Source organism: Peromyscus californicus, unplaced genomic scaffold (genome assembly GCF_007827085.1).
Source record: "Peromyscus californicus insignis strain IS unplaced genomic scaffold, ASM782708v3 Scaffold_12__1_contigs__length_115047231, whole genome shotgun sequence".
NCBI classification, from domain to species: Eukaryota; Metazoa; Chordata; class Mammalia; order Rodentia; family Cricetidae; genus Peromyscus; species Peromyscus californicus.
In genome coordinates, this window is record NW_026294413.1 from 6,165,425 (window position 1) to 6,180,388 (window position 14,964).

The 14,964-nt window shown below is 44.3% G+C and overlaps 1 protein-coding gene across 4 annotated transcripts in view; it reads right to left on the bottom strand.

Moving 5' to 3' along the window:
• Positions 1-14,964, bottom strand: part of Cldn10 (claudin 10) — an 89,338-nt gene that overhangs the window by 8,719 nt on the left and 65,655 nt on the right. For 3 of the 4 annotated variants that reach the window (XM_052732477.1, XM_052732476.1, XM_052732475.1), the window contains exons 2-3: positions 4,217-4,378; positions 4,048-4,129 (exon numbers count right to left, since the gene is read on the bottom strand). In XM_052732477.1, the coding sequence (XP_052588437.1) occupies positions 4,048-4,129; positions 4,217-4,378 (244 nt within the window). Of the gene's footprint in view, positions 1-4,047; positions 4,130-4,216; positions 4,379-10,355; positions 10,634-14,964 lie in introns of those variants that run through there. The other variant, XM_052732474.1, reaches the window with a different exon arrangement.

Sequence of the window (14,964 nt, forward strand, 5' to 3'; positions counted from 1 at the left end):
AGTGACACTGAAAACAGAAAAGCCTCCAGGGCAAGACCCAAGCATGAGACTCAGAGGCCAAGCATCAGAGACACATCTCACATAGCAGAGAGTCTCAGAGCACGCTCTTCTGTTTCTTTGCATGGGTCATGGTTACAGGCTACAGGAATGATTTGAAAAGCAGTTTCTTTCTGCTGATCAGTTGTAACTCGGAACAGTTTAAGAAAATAAAACAAGACATTCAGGAAGTTAATGGTTTGGACAACAAAGCAAGGGTAAGAATAATGTCATCATGTGGGCTGTGAATCTTGCCTTGGGTTATCTATTAGCATAAGCTTGTAGGAGGGCAGGTTTTTTTTCTTTCTTTTGGATTTATTACATTTTGTTTTAATAAAAGGAGGGAAGTTGGTTTGAAATATCCTAAAGGAAAGAGAAGGGGTTGTTTTCACGGCTCCGTAAATGCCCATGTTGGAGTTGTCCGAACAGAATCTTCACATGGATGAAAAAGACAGAAAGGGGAACCGGCACCAGCGCCAGGGAGCTGGTGAGTGCTGTGCCTCTGTCCAAAGTCAGGTGGAAGGACACTGTGCAGGCTGGTGTTCTAGACCAGCCAGCACTGACTAGACTGCTCGGCCATGAGGCTACTAGATTCTCGACCCCAGCTCTAGACGTGAAGCCACTCATGTTTTCATCATGCATAAAGCTGCAACTGGGTTCCTTGCACACAGTGGGAATTTGTTGGTGAGCTTATTTGCTTTTCCTAACTTAGGCAGCCAAGGTGTACATGAAAGAGGGATGGTGTGGAGATCTGCAAAGGTCTAACGCTGGAGAGAAGTACTGTGAAAGTCAACAGCATCAACAAACCAGTAAGAGGGAACCACATTCCAAGGCCTGACCTGGCTTCTAGCACATTTTGGGGTTTGGGTACAAGAGTACCAAGAGTACAATTCAAACCAGAACCTGTGGCCAACAGCTGTCTTCCTGTGCTTTGCCCAAGGACTGAACTCGGGAGTCACACTATTTACTGTCACACCTTTTGGGGCAACCCCTGGGGAGAAGGCACTTGGTGATAACTGCTGTGGATGTCTTTCTGTTTGCTGTGAATATGTGTTGCTCTGATTGGTTGATAAATAAAGTTGCATTGGCCTATGGCAGGGCAGTTTAGAGGCAGGCAGGAAATCAAAGCAGAGATACGGAGAGAAGAAAAGAGAGGAGGGGGAGATGCCAGCCGTGGAAGAAGGAGCAGCAAGATGCCAGCAGAAATGAGTTAATTTAAGATGAAAGAGCTAGCTAGCAAGAGGCCTGCCATGGGCCGTACAGTCTGAAAATAATATTAAGCCTCTGAGTGATTATTTTATAAGTGGCTGCAGGGCTGAGTGGGACCTGAGAAACTTTCTGACTACAGATAGCTGTATAGCTCCGTGTGTGGCATTTATGGGAAGAGGAACTTGTTAGTGCCTCCCACCTCCATCCTCAGAATCTTGCCTCCTCATACTGCAGACACAGCAGGAGGCTTTTCACAGGTCTGAAAGGACCAGTTCTCTCCAGTGAAGGTCACTTGGAGGCACTGTGGTAGGTGGAATTGAAAGAGATGCTTTCTGACCTCAAGAAACTTACATAATCCAGTCTATTAAGACATCAGAAACAGCTAGAACCTTCCTATAGTGGCCTCCTCCAAACCTCTGTTCACCCATGTGGGCAGAGCCAGGAGCTGTGACTCCCACACATATTCAAGTACAAATAAACTTGAAATTAGACAGGAATTATTATTATTATTATTATTATTATTATTATTATTATTATTATTATTATTATTATTATTTTCCAGACCTGAGGACCAAACCCAGGGCCTTGCGCTTGCTAGACAAGCGCTCTACCACTGAGCTAAATCCCCAACCCCCACACAGGAATTACTAAATTCTAGCAAAGCCAACTGAGAATGTTCTGTTCCCTCAAGAAACCAGGTCAAAGTCTTGCTTTAAAGATGACTTTTCAAGACCTGTGGAATGAACCAGTTTAATTCTGTGTTGGGAGTCAATGCCCCCCCCTCCAAGAAAGTGCTGATTAAAAAATAAAACACCAGATGAAATCATGATCCTCAACTGGTTAGTGTTTGAAAACACACTGTTTCAATGAAGACTGGATTCCTGTCACCCCTCTTTAATTAGAATGTGATGGTAATTTGTAATTCTCAGATCTAATCATTCCTTGAGCTAACTAGCCTCATTGAGATTATGAGGGCCCAATCTTCACCTCGGTGTTTGGTATCATGTACATCTGTGCAAATCGAATTTTCAAAATTAAACAAGAAGCTAAGCCCTTATAATCCTGGCATTCAGGACACTGAGGCAGGAGGATTATAGGTTATGACTAGCTTGGGCTACAGAACAAGACTGTATCTCAAAAACACAAAACACAACAGAAAAAAAGTGAGAACATTAAAAAATCAAGATATGTTTTTCTAACATGGATAGAAGAGTTAAAAATTATATTGGGTCCAAGGACAATTTTTTTTGTTTCCTACTTAATAAAATTTCTTAGTGGAAGCTATTGTAAAATAAATGTATGACAGAAACTCTGTAATAAAAAAGCACATGTAGCATCTAGTTTCAAAAATTATGAAATTATTATTATAAGCTGCACATTTTGAGGCATGTGTTGTACAGAACTCCACCTGTTTGAAGTGTAGAGGAGTTTAGCTCAAGTTTCTGTCAGCATTGACTTGCCCTTCTTGCCTCAATCCAAGAAAGAGAATCTCAAGAGAGAATCCTGCTTCATGAGGGCATTGAAGAAGTAAAATAATTCGATAGAATCCGTGCTATGCTGTGCTTGGCCCATGAAGGGACTGACATGTGTTAACATAATTTCCACTAAATATTACAGCTCCACCTATTCTGCCATATGCATTAACTATATTAAAGAGAGACTCAGGAAAGCAATTTTTTGAAGACATCTTTTTTTTTTTTCTTTCAAGACAGGGTTTCTCTGTGTAGCTTTGGTGCCTTTCCTGGAACTCACTCTGTAGCCCAGGCTGGCCTCGAACTCACAGAGATCCGCCTGCCTCTGCCTCCCGAGTGCTGGGATTAAAGGCGTGCGCCACCACCGCTGGCCTGAAGACTTCTTAATGCACTAGGAAAAAGCCATGCCCACTTGACCAATTATTTCTATACTAGACCTTTAAAAAAATTTATAATACTTATCTCAAGTCTAAAATACAATTGTCAGCCTATTTGATAGCAAAAACACCTACACACACACACACACACACACACACACACACACACACACACACACGCATGAACACACGCACGCACATGCATACACGTACACACACAACTTCCTATAGAAGTATGTAAGCATAGTTTCATGAAGACAAAAAAAATAGATTTGATATATGCTTGACTGTTTTTCATTTGGTATCCCTGGGATTTTCCCAATTCAAGGAAATAAGCCTAGGGCCACTATAAAAAGCAGCAACTTAGAAACAATAACCAACCAAATGATGTTAGTCCCAAGGCACTCACCTGTGGATAGGAGCAGCCACACTGATGGGGTGGGTGGGTGGGTGGGTGGGTGGGTGGGGTGGTGATGGGAGGGAGGGACGGGTACCTTGCTCCTACAGCATTGTTGAGAAACTTCACTGTGTGCAGTTTCTTCATAAAGGCTGGCTAGGCGGAGCAGACACAGAAGGCCCAATATTTAGCAAACAGTGTTCTGAACGAACAGTCCAGGCCTTTTGATGTTCCATCTTTACAACTGAACACTCTCTCCTCCCATCTTACTTCACTCCAACTTCTCCTGAATTTCCCTTCAGTTTTGTGATGGAAAATGGATGAGTTTTTTGTTCTAAATCCTATGCTTTGAGGTATTTAAAGATAATATACAATGCTAGTGAAGTCTGAATGCATCTTTTATCAAGACAACCCATAAACTTGATGACAGAGAGTACCACTTACCAACAAACTTCATTTTCAAAAGCGATACGGGAAATCTATGTCCTCATCTAAGATATTTATTTGTATAATTTTTCTGTGAGCTAGAAACATATAGACTAAAAACAACACTTACTTTTGCTCCATAAAGAGAGGATCAAAGAATTCTGTTGTGATTTTGTTTGCATACAGGGAACAGCCTGTCATGGAACACAGACCTGAAAAATACCAGCAGGCAAGTACTGCAGTCAGCTCCGTGTTATTAGCACCCCGAAGTACCATGTTTGGTAGAAGTTACTATTTACCTGACAATATGAATACAATCCCAGCCAAGCAGGCAATTTTAGCTTTGGCTTTATCTGAGCCTCCGACTTTGGTACACTTCATTCCAAAGAGCGCAAAAATGGACCCAAAAAAGCCCAGGCTGACAGCAGCAATCATGAGTCCTCTACATGCCTGGATATAACCTGTAATTAGAGCAGGTCATTCATGTTAACATTGGATGTGCAGCTCTCCAGAGAGAAAACCTCACTTTGCATTGCCACTTGGGAAGGGCATTATACTGTCCTGGGGTGGGGGCGACACAATGGTTAACTCATGTGATAAAGCAGACCAGGAAAGCAAGTAAGTCTATCTCAATGCCTATTCTATGTCATACACTTTAAGGTTAACCTTATGCATAGCCTCTGAGTAGATCTTTAAGTTATCCCTGTGTTTACTGAGGAGGAAACTGAGGCATGCAGAGGTGCTGTGATTTGCTGCAGATGAGTTAGTACATGGTAGAGAGGATCCCACCCTGGAAAGGTTTGTTAAGTTCATGCCTCACAGCTTCTCATTCTAACTCCTTAGTGCACCCACCTTCTCAACAGACACTGAGGCGAGTCTGGAACTATGAAATTAGGATGTTTATAACTGGGAAGCAAGATGTCTCCTGATATCAATGGAAGTTTATAAGTGAGTCTAACTGGCATGAGTGAGGGACCCACAGTGAGTCTAAGAATTATTTTAGTGACACCGTGCCATTGTTCAGGTGCATATAAAAAAGAAGAATAATTTATAATGAAGTCAACTGTTTGCATGTAAATGAGTGCCTTGTGTCAGTGAGCTTGTTCTTACTGAACCACTCGTGTTCACAGGCACGTATCTTATTTGCATAGCTGGGGTGATAATAAACTTCAGCAGGGCTTTTGGCCAGGCACCGACCCGCTCTAAATGGACAGAATTCAAAGTGATACACCATTCCCATACAAGCCACCTCATGGCATTTGAAACAGCACATTTCGGTCTGATGCGGCGAGAGGGGCGTCACCACTTGTAGGCAAATACAATAAACAAATGAACACACACAAGGTTCACTTTGGGATGTGAGCCTTCTAATAAAAACAAAAGAACAAAAAACACCTGCTTAAGTGCCAACATAAGGAACAGTCATCTATCATTATTTAGTATTTAAGCAAAGTCAAGGATAATTAATAGTTGTAAGCTAATAGTTATAAATTTGTGGAGTAAGTGTTGGTGGCCTCCAGTCCCATATGTCTCTGGAGAAGAATGGAGTTTAAAGTGTGAATACAGTTACTAAGATCCATGTTGCAAAGCAGAAGGGGGCTGTTCTTTCTACTCAAGGTAAAACACCCTGAACCCCGGAAACACAGACTGCCACGACAATGTCTTTCAATTTTATGGTGTGAAATTAATTTCACTGATGTGGAGGTTACCAAAACCAGAAAAGAAACTTATTTTTAGTGATTTGGGATAATGGCGAATTCTTTTGTTAACGATAATGGTGCTTCAGAGCTGGCTGGGTCTCTGATACTAAATACTGAATCAACTCTATTTTAAACTCTAGCCCATGAGTCCTCTAGCCACTGCGCGAGCAGAAGCAAGAGCTCTCATCACCCCTTACAAAGTCAAAGTGTCTGCAAGGATAATCAGAAGTGGTCCCCTGTTCACCACAGGCAGCAAAGAAGGTCGCATTTAGCTTGCTCTGAATGCAAGCAATGAACAACAGAAGTAGAAGGATACACACACACACACACACACACACACACACACACACACACACACACACACACACCCCGACACAGACACGCACAAACAAATGCAGTAATATCCTTTATCAGTGTGGGATATGTTTTGTTTCAAAACTCTCATGAAACCACAAATACTGAACTCTATATATACACCAATTTTGCTGTAAATACATGAAAAAATTACAGATTAAGTACAGAAAAAATTAATAGCAACTATAAAGCTGGGCTTGGGAATCACAGGCCTATAATCCCAGAACTCTGATGATGAGCTAGGAGGGTGGTAAGTTCAAAATTAGCCTGGGCTCCAGAGTGAGACACTGTTTCAAAAAAAGAAGAAAAACAATTAGGTAAAACAGAATAATTAACAGCTTATTTGAATAAAACATATTCAAAACTTCTAGATTATTTAATTTTGGAATTTTTCATTTAATATTTTTGGGCTATAGTTGACCATAGGCCATTGGAACCCAAGAAAGAAAAACCATGGGAAATGGGAGACTTCTGTGTGTAATGTATATTTAGAAAAAGACAGAATCAAGCATTCCTTTATTGTGAACCATAATCTGCGGTTGCATCCTCTACCTTACTGGCTTTATCACAGGCAGAGAGATGGTCTGGAATATACCAACGGCTAAGTTCTACAGTCTAGAACAGGGAGTGAGTTTCTGTGCGTGGTAAACAGTGGTTAGAATGCCAGTCCAACCCAGTCAGCTTGCAAGGCAGGGAAAATAACAGTAGTCATTACTCTTCAGAAACAATCATTTTTCCAGAATCTCTCATTCTAAAGTCCCCTCTCTCTGACCTTCCCTGACCACTAGGCACAGACGCCAGAGAGAAGGGGAACAAGGAGGTTCTCATCCTATCTAGCTGTGTTCCTTCTTCAGTGCTACCCAGAAAGCTGGTGTCCAGAGCACTTCACCCTGGCTCCAGAACACTAACAATAACTTGCTAACTTTCTACATGCACTAAAGACAATAGTTGGCCTGATTTTTCTGTAATGGGGAGCCAAGACAAGGGAAAACTCCCCTACCAGCCATGAAAGGAACTGGTTGTGGTGTTCGTTAATTAGCCTGAGGTTTGTGAGCACTCAGAATCTCAGGCTGTAGTGAGTTCCAGCAGACTTTCAGAGTTTATCTTTCTGCAGGGCAGAGCTCTACACCCTAGCTTTTTAACAGCTCCCGAGGGCAGACTTAGAAGTTCACCATCCAGGGAGGTGGTAGTAAAAACCTGGTCAAGGAGGCCATTATTTCTGACAGGTCTAATTTACTGACACCGTTAATAGCTAATTAACACATTAAAGTGCTGAGGCATGAATGTATTTACTTAGAAGTTCTCAAGGTATAATTTATAGTTCTCCTGCAAGAAATGGCAAACACCCCATTAGCAAAAATGGATGGCACATGGTAAAACAAGTGAAAAGAAGTTCAAGTGCCCTTTGAAAGGAATACGGGTTAGCAATAAACAGGAATCACCAGTTCCTTCCACTGCGAAATTTTCAAATGGTAACTTGGACCAAATGAATTCTGTGGCGGAAAACCTTCCAGGTAACCCTTAAAAGATAAGTGTCTTCTTAATGATATGTCTTTTACTTCCAGTTTCAAATCGGCAGCATAGTTAGTTGCTGTGTTTAATTGGAAAGAACGCAAGCTTTTGCAGTACTAGGAGCGTGGCGTATTTGTGCAAAGAAGAGTGACGAGGGCAGGCAGGACACTGACTGTCAACTCTCACACTCCCATTCACATACAGGGCGACCTTCATTACCTAAGGCTCTCTCTGCATCTCCGTTTCTCATCTGGAAAACAGGAACAGTCACAGGTGAATGGCACGCGAGTAAGAAACCACCAAAGAATTCCTTCTACCACCGAAGACTGATTGTAGGCAGATGTGAGTGCCTGCCAACAGGACAGAGCCCTCACGGGATGCTAGGTTTGCCACACCTCGTGTTTCCCAAAGGGAAATATAGGAGTAACAGAGATTCCTCCAGAGGACGAGAAATCAGAGATCTGACTTCAAATAGGAAATTCTATTTACCATAACACAAGACAGCCAGAGTCTCCGGCCTTCTCTCTTGGTGTTTCCCACAGGAGCCTATGCCTGGCTTAAGCAGGGGAAACAGGGCTGTTCCGGTCTGTAGACACTAGAGACAACAGTCAGGTGGCTTTCTCCTTCCACTTCAGATATCAGGCCCAGCACCCAACATAACTGCCCTGGAAATCCAAGATAGAGAGAAGGCAGGGTTGGAGTTTGGGGGGAGGGTGCTGTTCTGGAAAGTTCCACTTGAGTCTGGGGGAGGGGAGATCAACTCCCTTTCACTTGAAAAACTAGCTGTGGCTGAACCCTCCTGGGAGATGCAGAAGTTATGTGTGTCTTTTACAGTTGAAAATGTCCTAGTGCACCACAGAGGGTGACGTCACCAAAGGAAAGACTGATAGTTGTGATTACGTCATCATTTTCAAAGTTCAGTGCGGAAAAATGATATAATAAATTTAGACAAGCAGTGGGTTCAGATAGCAAGCACCAAGGAATCAAGGATTCCCATACAAAAAACCTGAAGAAACAATACAACTACTGTCATAAACTGCAAATAGAAAAAAGGAAAAGGCAATGGTCAGTAGGTCAGTTAAGTGGTCAGAGTCATGCTGAGAACGCCGTGTAAAATGGCGGTGAGACGCAGCTGTGATGTCTGACTCCGGTGGGAACAGCGGCGAGAAGCACAGCAGCTGTCCTTGCACTCTTAGTGGAATGCAATCTGGCCGTGTGAGCTGGGTATTAAAATGCACGCTCTTCTGATCTGGCGATGGAACAGTGTACAGAAATATACATGCACACGAAGAGGTGAATATAAAGAATTTCAGTAAGGCACTAATAGCAGGGGAAAGTTGGAAAGGGTCCAGTGTCCACCAGGGGTCAATGGCTTAAGTGAACCATGCAGCAGCTCAAAAGTTTTTTCTATCTGTACCAACTTCAAAGATGTTGTTAATTTAAAAACATTGTGGGACATGTCACTTCTGCTTTTTTAAAATATCATTTTCTATCACATGAGCATGCCCATTTTGCATTTACACCTATATGGGTGGCATATAACTCCCTTTACTCAACGCCTGCCCAACTCAAGTTCTTGATAATGAGGACTGAGTCTCGCGTCCTCCTCAGTACCCACCCTACACCACAGAGCATCTCCACCTTCACAGCAGACACACAACAGGGAAATCCCACTGTTCTATACTCCAAGCTTGAAGGAGTATTTCTTTCCTCTTCCTTGCCCCCCAACTGCCCCGAAGAAGGAAGCATACTTATCTAGCAGGCTATCTCAGGCAACAACAGAGTTACAAGCAGAATAGTCCTAGAACATATTGTGATTCCCGTGTTCCTGAATGTAAACCACAGAAACAAGAGCCTGCCTGTTGTCTCCTGAATGTGTGCTCTCCTGAGCACAGGAAACTCAACGGCAATGCATGCAATAAACAGTGTTCCAGCTACTTATTTTAGACACCAGGGCCCAGCCCCTGGTGCCACCCTTCTACAGCTTCCATCAAACACTGAATTAAGCAACAGTTTGCTTTTTGTGGCAAGCACTGTCTTAGGGGAATCAAGTCTTCTATTTACCCAGCTATGCAAATAAAAATTGCAAGAGGAATAATAAAGGAAAGGAAAACACCTCAAGAACCTAGAAGCAATGCAAACGGCTCTTCTTAAATTTCTGCCAGAGTCCTTTTAGTCGCTTGTAAAATCCTGGGAAGAGCCTAGAACTTGAGCAAGCATTGTGCTGGTGCTGAATCAATTCTACGTCAATATCTATCTCAAAACAAAACAAACCAAGCAAGGAAGACCCAGAATGCACGCACAAAGCTTGGAAGTGTGCTCACTTGTCCTGTGGACTCGTGCTGGCCAACACCTCCTGCCAGCTGCAGCCACAAGGGCTATTTATTTTCCTGAAACTTAGAGGAAGCATTAACCTCAAGCCATCAAGTATGTAGGAGGGATTTTAAGAAAAAGAACAAAAAACTTCACTATGGTTCTTTCTCCCCTCCTCAGTGCCTGGCTTTACAAAGACTCAATGAACCGGCTAAAGGGATCTCATGGCCATTCATTCATGGATCTCAGTGGTGTCATTTTAATGAGAATCAGATTTTGGTGGTGAGGTGGCAAGCTTCTACGTCCCAAAAGTCCCAGACAGACTCGGGAATAGCCTTGTCGCTCGCCAACCGCCTGAAATGATCCTATGCGTCCCTACCAAGAGTTCCCAGGTTCAGAAGGCGCCCCACCGGACAGCGGGTATCGCAGACCCTCCCGGGGACAGAGTGGGGCCCGGCCTCCCTCCCGGGGGTCCCACGGCGGGTTCCTAAGAGGACGCGCCAGCCAGGAAAGCCAGTGAGGGGCAGAAATGGGGATGGGGGCTCGAAGGGATGCAGACCATCCAGCGCCAGCATGGAGGGGAAGTCCTTGCAGTTGGCGACACCGGTGGAATCAGTAACGCACATCTTCCATAGGTTGGCAAAATAGGTGGCGGTGGTGATGACAGTGCCGTCGATGGTGGACACCTTCCAGTAGTCGGTGGGCAGTGTGGAGGACACCAGTACCCAGCCCGAGATGGAGACGGTGAAGGCGATGATCTCCAAGGCCGTGCTTGCCATACCGCCGCCTGCAGCCGCTCTCGCGCTGGCTCCTACTCGGCTTGGCGACCCCCGCGCACCCAGCCCCGAGGCTCCGCCCCCGTCACCGCCTCCGCCCCGCCCACTGGGCACTAGGGGGCGCGAGCGGACCCGCACTCACACCACCGCCTGCCTGGGCACCCAGGGCGCGCAGGGCGATTTTGGGCTCGACCTCCTGGGTTCCTCCCAGCAGCTGGCTTGGTTGCCCGCACTTGTAAAGCACTCAAGCCAGCGCGCTCCTGGGCCCGAGGTCCCCAAATCTCCCACAGACCAGCCGCGGAAAACGGCTCTTTTATTGGAGCTGTCCAGGGACAACCAGATGTGGACAGCCTGCGGCGCCTCCCACCGAGCCACCCCCGACCCAGCCCTACCCATGGCAAATAGCTTGGCTCACTGGGTACCTTGTAAAAGCAGAGCAGCAACAGCTTTGGTGTGCCCTGAAAGGACACGGTACGGTAACGCAGCCTCGCTTTGCTGAACGCTAAAGGCCAGTGTGCCACGCTTGTTTGAGTGACCCTGTTTGGCTAGTTAAGGAGGGAGGACGGAGACTGAAACTGGCCTTGCCCTCAAAATTCTGCAGTTCTTTTTGGCCTAGTGGTATGCGGAAAGTAATAATCAAGAGTCTGTAGCTCCGGCTCAGTTCCAAGCCAGCAGATGACCAGAGAGCCCAGGGAGGGTCTGTGCTAACTAAGGCGCGAGGCGGGGTCGCCACTGGACTCATTTCCCCCAGAGCTACCGGCTCTCAGGTTGGGGAGTCCAGTCTGTAAAGTGAGGGTTCTGAAACAAGGGAGAGACGTCTATGCATCTTGCTCAACTGTGTGTGTGTGTGTGTGTGTGTGTGTGTGTGTGTACACGTCTATGAGTGTGGTAGCCAGAGAGCAACCCCTGGGTGCTGTCTACTTTGTTTTTTGAGACAGGATCTCTCTCACAAGGGCCCAAGGCTTTCAGATTGTGCTAGGCGGCTGACCAATGAGGCTCAGGGATCCACTTTTGTCTGCCTCTCTCCGCAGCCCCACACCACCCTCAGCCTCTTAGGTAGAGACTGGGGGTCTGAACTCAGGTCCTCAGGTTTGGATAGCAACGGCTTTGCTGATTGTGCTATCGTCCTCGTCAACTTTTGTTTCCGTCTTGCTTGTGTGTGTGTGTGTGTGTGTGTGTGTGTGTGTGTGTGTGTATGCATGTGTGCATGTGCGCGTGTGTGCATGTGTGCACCTGTATGTGTGTGTGTGCACCTGTGTGTGCTTGCATGTGAGTGCATGTAGGCCAGAGGTGGACACTAGATATCAGCTTCTATGGCTGTCCACCTTATTTTCTGAGACAGGGTCCGTCACTAAACTCCTGCTCACCGTTTTGTAAACTGGTTGGCCGGTGAGCTCTGAGCAGCCAGTTCTCTGCTCCCCCACCCGAGTGCTGGGGTTTAAGATGCACATCATTATGCTCAGCTCTTACAGGGGTGCTAAGATCGGAACTCAGGGCCTCCTGCTCCGACTGAGCCCTCTCCCCAACCCCCACCAGCTCCTCCACCTTTCCCGCCTGAATTGAAGAATGAACGCATTCATTCATCTTTTCTCCACTGTCTCAAGATAAACACAAAGACCAAGGCGTCCTTCCAGCTCCTGAGGTCGCAAATCTGGGCATAAATGAGAGGACAAAGACACTGGCTCCATTATGGGCTTATTATTGTCCACTAAAAGTTCTTGTAGTTCTTCATGTGACCTTTCAGGATCCAACTCTTGCCAAAAGTAACCAAAGGTCTAAAACATAAAATCCGTCAGCTGCAGACAAGCAAGTTTCTAGCTGAGTTTCACAATCTCCACCAGAGCTACTTCTGGCCCATTGTGAAGAATGTAACCACCTTGTTACCTTTTTTTTCCCCTCCATTTTTTATTTTTTAACCACATGAAACACATTCAAGTCTGAAGTGACTGGGTAGTGGTGGAAACGGACCTGAGGGTGAGCACCACTTGGCCAGTGAGAGGCAGACACGGTTACCTCCTGCTCTGGTCTTGATCCTAACTTATCCTGTGTGTCAGTATGGGGTCGCTGGTGGGTCAAACCTAATAGCAAAGTTTGGGGAGTCCATTCCTTGTCATCTCCCATCTACTCACATCAGCTCCCCCCAAGTAGTGACTGCAACGTGTCTTCTTGTTCTTTTCTATCACCTGCCATGAAGTACTCCCATCTTTTGTCAGAGTTTCATGTCAAAATTCTGAACCCCATTCCTGATCTAATTTTAATTTCGTATTTTAGGCCTGCACACTCTCTATGAAGTTGGTGAAATAGTATTATCCAAATTATTACTTTGTCCTTGTTCACAGGCTCTTTGCTGTGTCTTGCTAATTTGTTAACTATTTCTTGTTTTTACTTGATAGAATACTGACTTTTGATACAAAAATACGTTTGGAGTTGTGGTCATTAGACCTCCAGTAGGTTTATGCTTACCAAGTGAATGGTTGTAAATCCCACTCTTTGGATCCCAAGGCACACTGTTTTAAAGACATAACTGTGAAAAAAAGGCTCTTTGTTTTCTCTCTAAAAGTGTAAAGTATAATGTACTTCTTCCTATGTAATGTACATTTTCGGGGGGTGGGGGACGATCCCCTGGCCATGAGCTATGCAATCATAGCTTCCAGAAGCAAGACATTCTGAATTCTAAGGAAGAACTCCATGTAGCCTCTGGCCCTGCTTTACGGTATCACCCACTAATGAAGCCAAATTCTCCAGGGTGGCCAGCCAGGCAGCAGGACTTTCCAAGCTCCCAGTGTGAGGCACTCTTGAGACTGCAGCTCCAGAGGGCAGAGACTCATGAATATGTACACAGACAGTGTAACATAACAGATGGTGTGAACTAGCGAGAGAAAGATGAATCTCAGTGTTGAAAAGGTAAAAATAGAAATATTCTATTATTGTAGAGATTGTAACACATAGTTTCAACTTACAACAAGTGGGAGTGAAGCAAACATCACTTGAGGCCTGGATGGCGGTGCTGTTAGTGCCTTAGCCAGGGTCCTCACACCTGTGGACTTCATTGACCTTTCTTTCTCTTCTATTCTCTGCCCTTTCTTTGAAGTTTGACAATGTTAAGCTCCCTAGACCACATTACATGTGTATTGTAAGAAGTTATATTTTTGAGCCTACAAGAATGGAAAAAAATGCTTTCTTTAATGTCTAAAGACAAGTATGGAATGAATCAAGCATTCAGTTTAGATGTCTTTTGTTTTGAAAGCTTAAAAACAATGTAGTCAGAAGAATGCTGAAGATATTACAAAGTACTGTGTCATCTAACATAAAAGATGTGCAGAAAATGAAAAGGGACCACACAGAGGATATTTAAAAAGGAAGATAAATGTCTTGTTTCGATTTGAGATTATGTAGTCCCAAATAACCTTTGCAGTTAATCTGCAAAGCAGTTTACAGAGTGCTTCCAACTGATAAACACTTCCTTATTTTCCTTAGGACTCAGCTCGTCGACACTTTCACTTAACTATTCATAACACACTATTCTTAAGTGTAAAAACAAAACCATCAAGAAAATAGTCTTTTCTAATTTATCCACTGTAACATCTTAATCATGACTTGTTCATTACAAAGGACCCTTTCCTACTATGAGAAGCACTAATCAATGGAGAAATCACAAATCTGCTGGAAAATACTTTATGCCCTGAAATGCGTCATCCTTTCCACTTCTGACACGTTAGCATTAAAAGTTATTTGTGTGGTATTACTGTGGTCATTAAGGAAAAACAAAGGACCCCCTCCACTCTCATCCCCAGCCCCAGCCCCAGGTGTTCAATAGGAGTGAAAACCAGTTTGGCCAACTGAACGGAAGATTTGCAGAAATTCTTTACTTGAGATTCAGTTCACCTGCCAAAGAACACAGGTGTGCCTTTCAACACAGCTCACGGATTTTCTAAGCATCACGTTTGGTTTCAGTATGCATTAGCTCCTTCCTAGATTCCAGTGAGGTAGCATGCTGTTAATCAGCTGGGCAGAATGGAAGCCCTAAATAAGACGGTGTTATCAAAACAACCACTTAGCAACCAAATATTGTTACAAGTATCTGTTAACAAAGGCACTAATGCCAAAACTTGTCATTAAAATAGCATATCTGTGTTCTTCTCCCTAATGCTAGTCACTCTCAGTATTCTACGCAAGTTCTATGACATATGGAATCTACTTAGTATAAAAACTACAAAGTGGCAAGAGTACCCAGGGAATGAACACTTTTATCGACACATCACTATACATACGTATGTGTCCATCACTGTACATTCAGGTACATATACGATTGCACATATACATCTGCACTCATTTTTACTTTGTTGCAAGTTGTAAGCACACCAACAGTTGCCTTACTTTGTTTTCAATCTC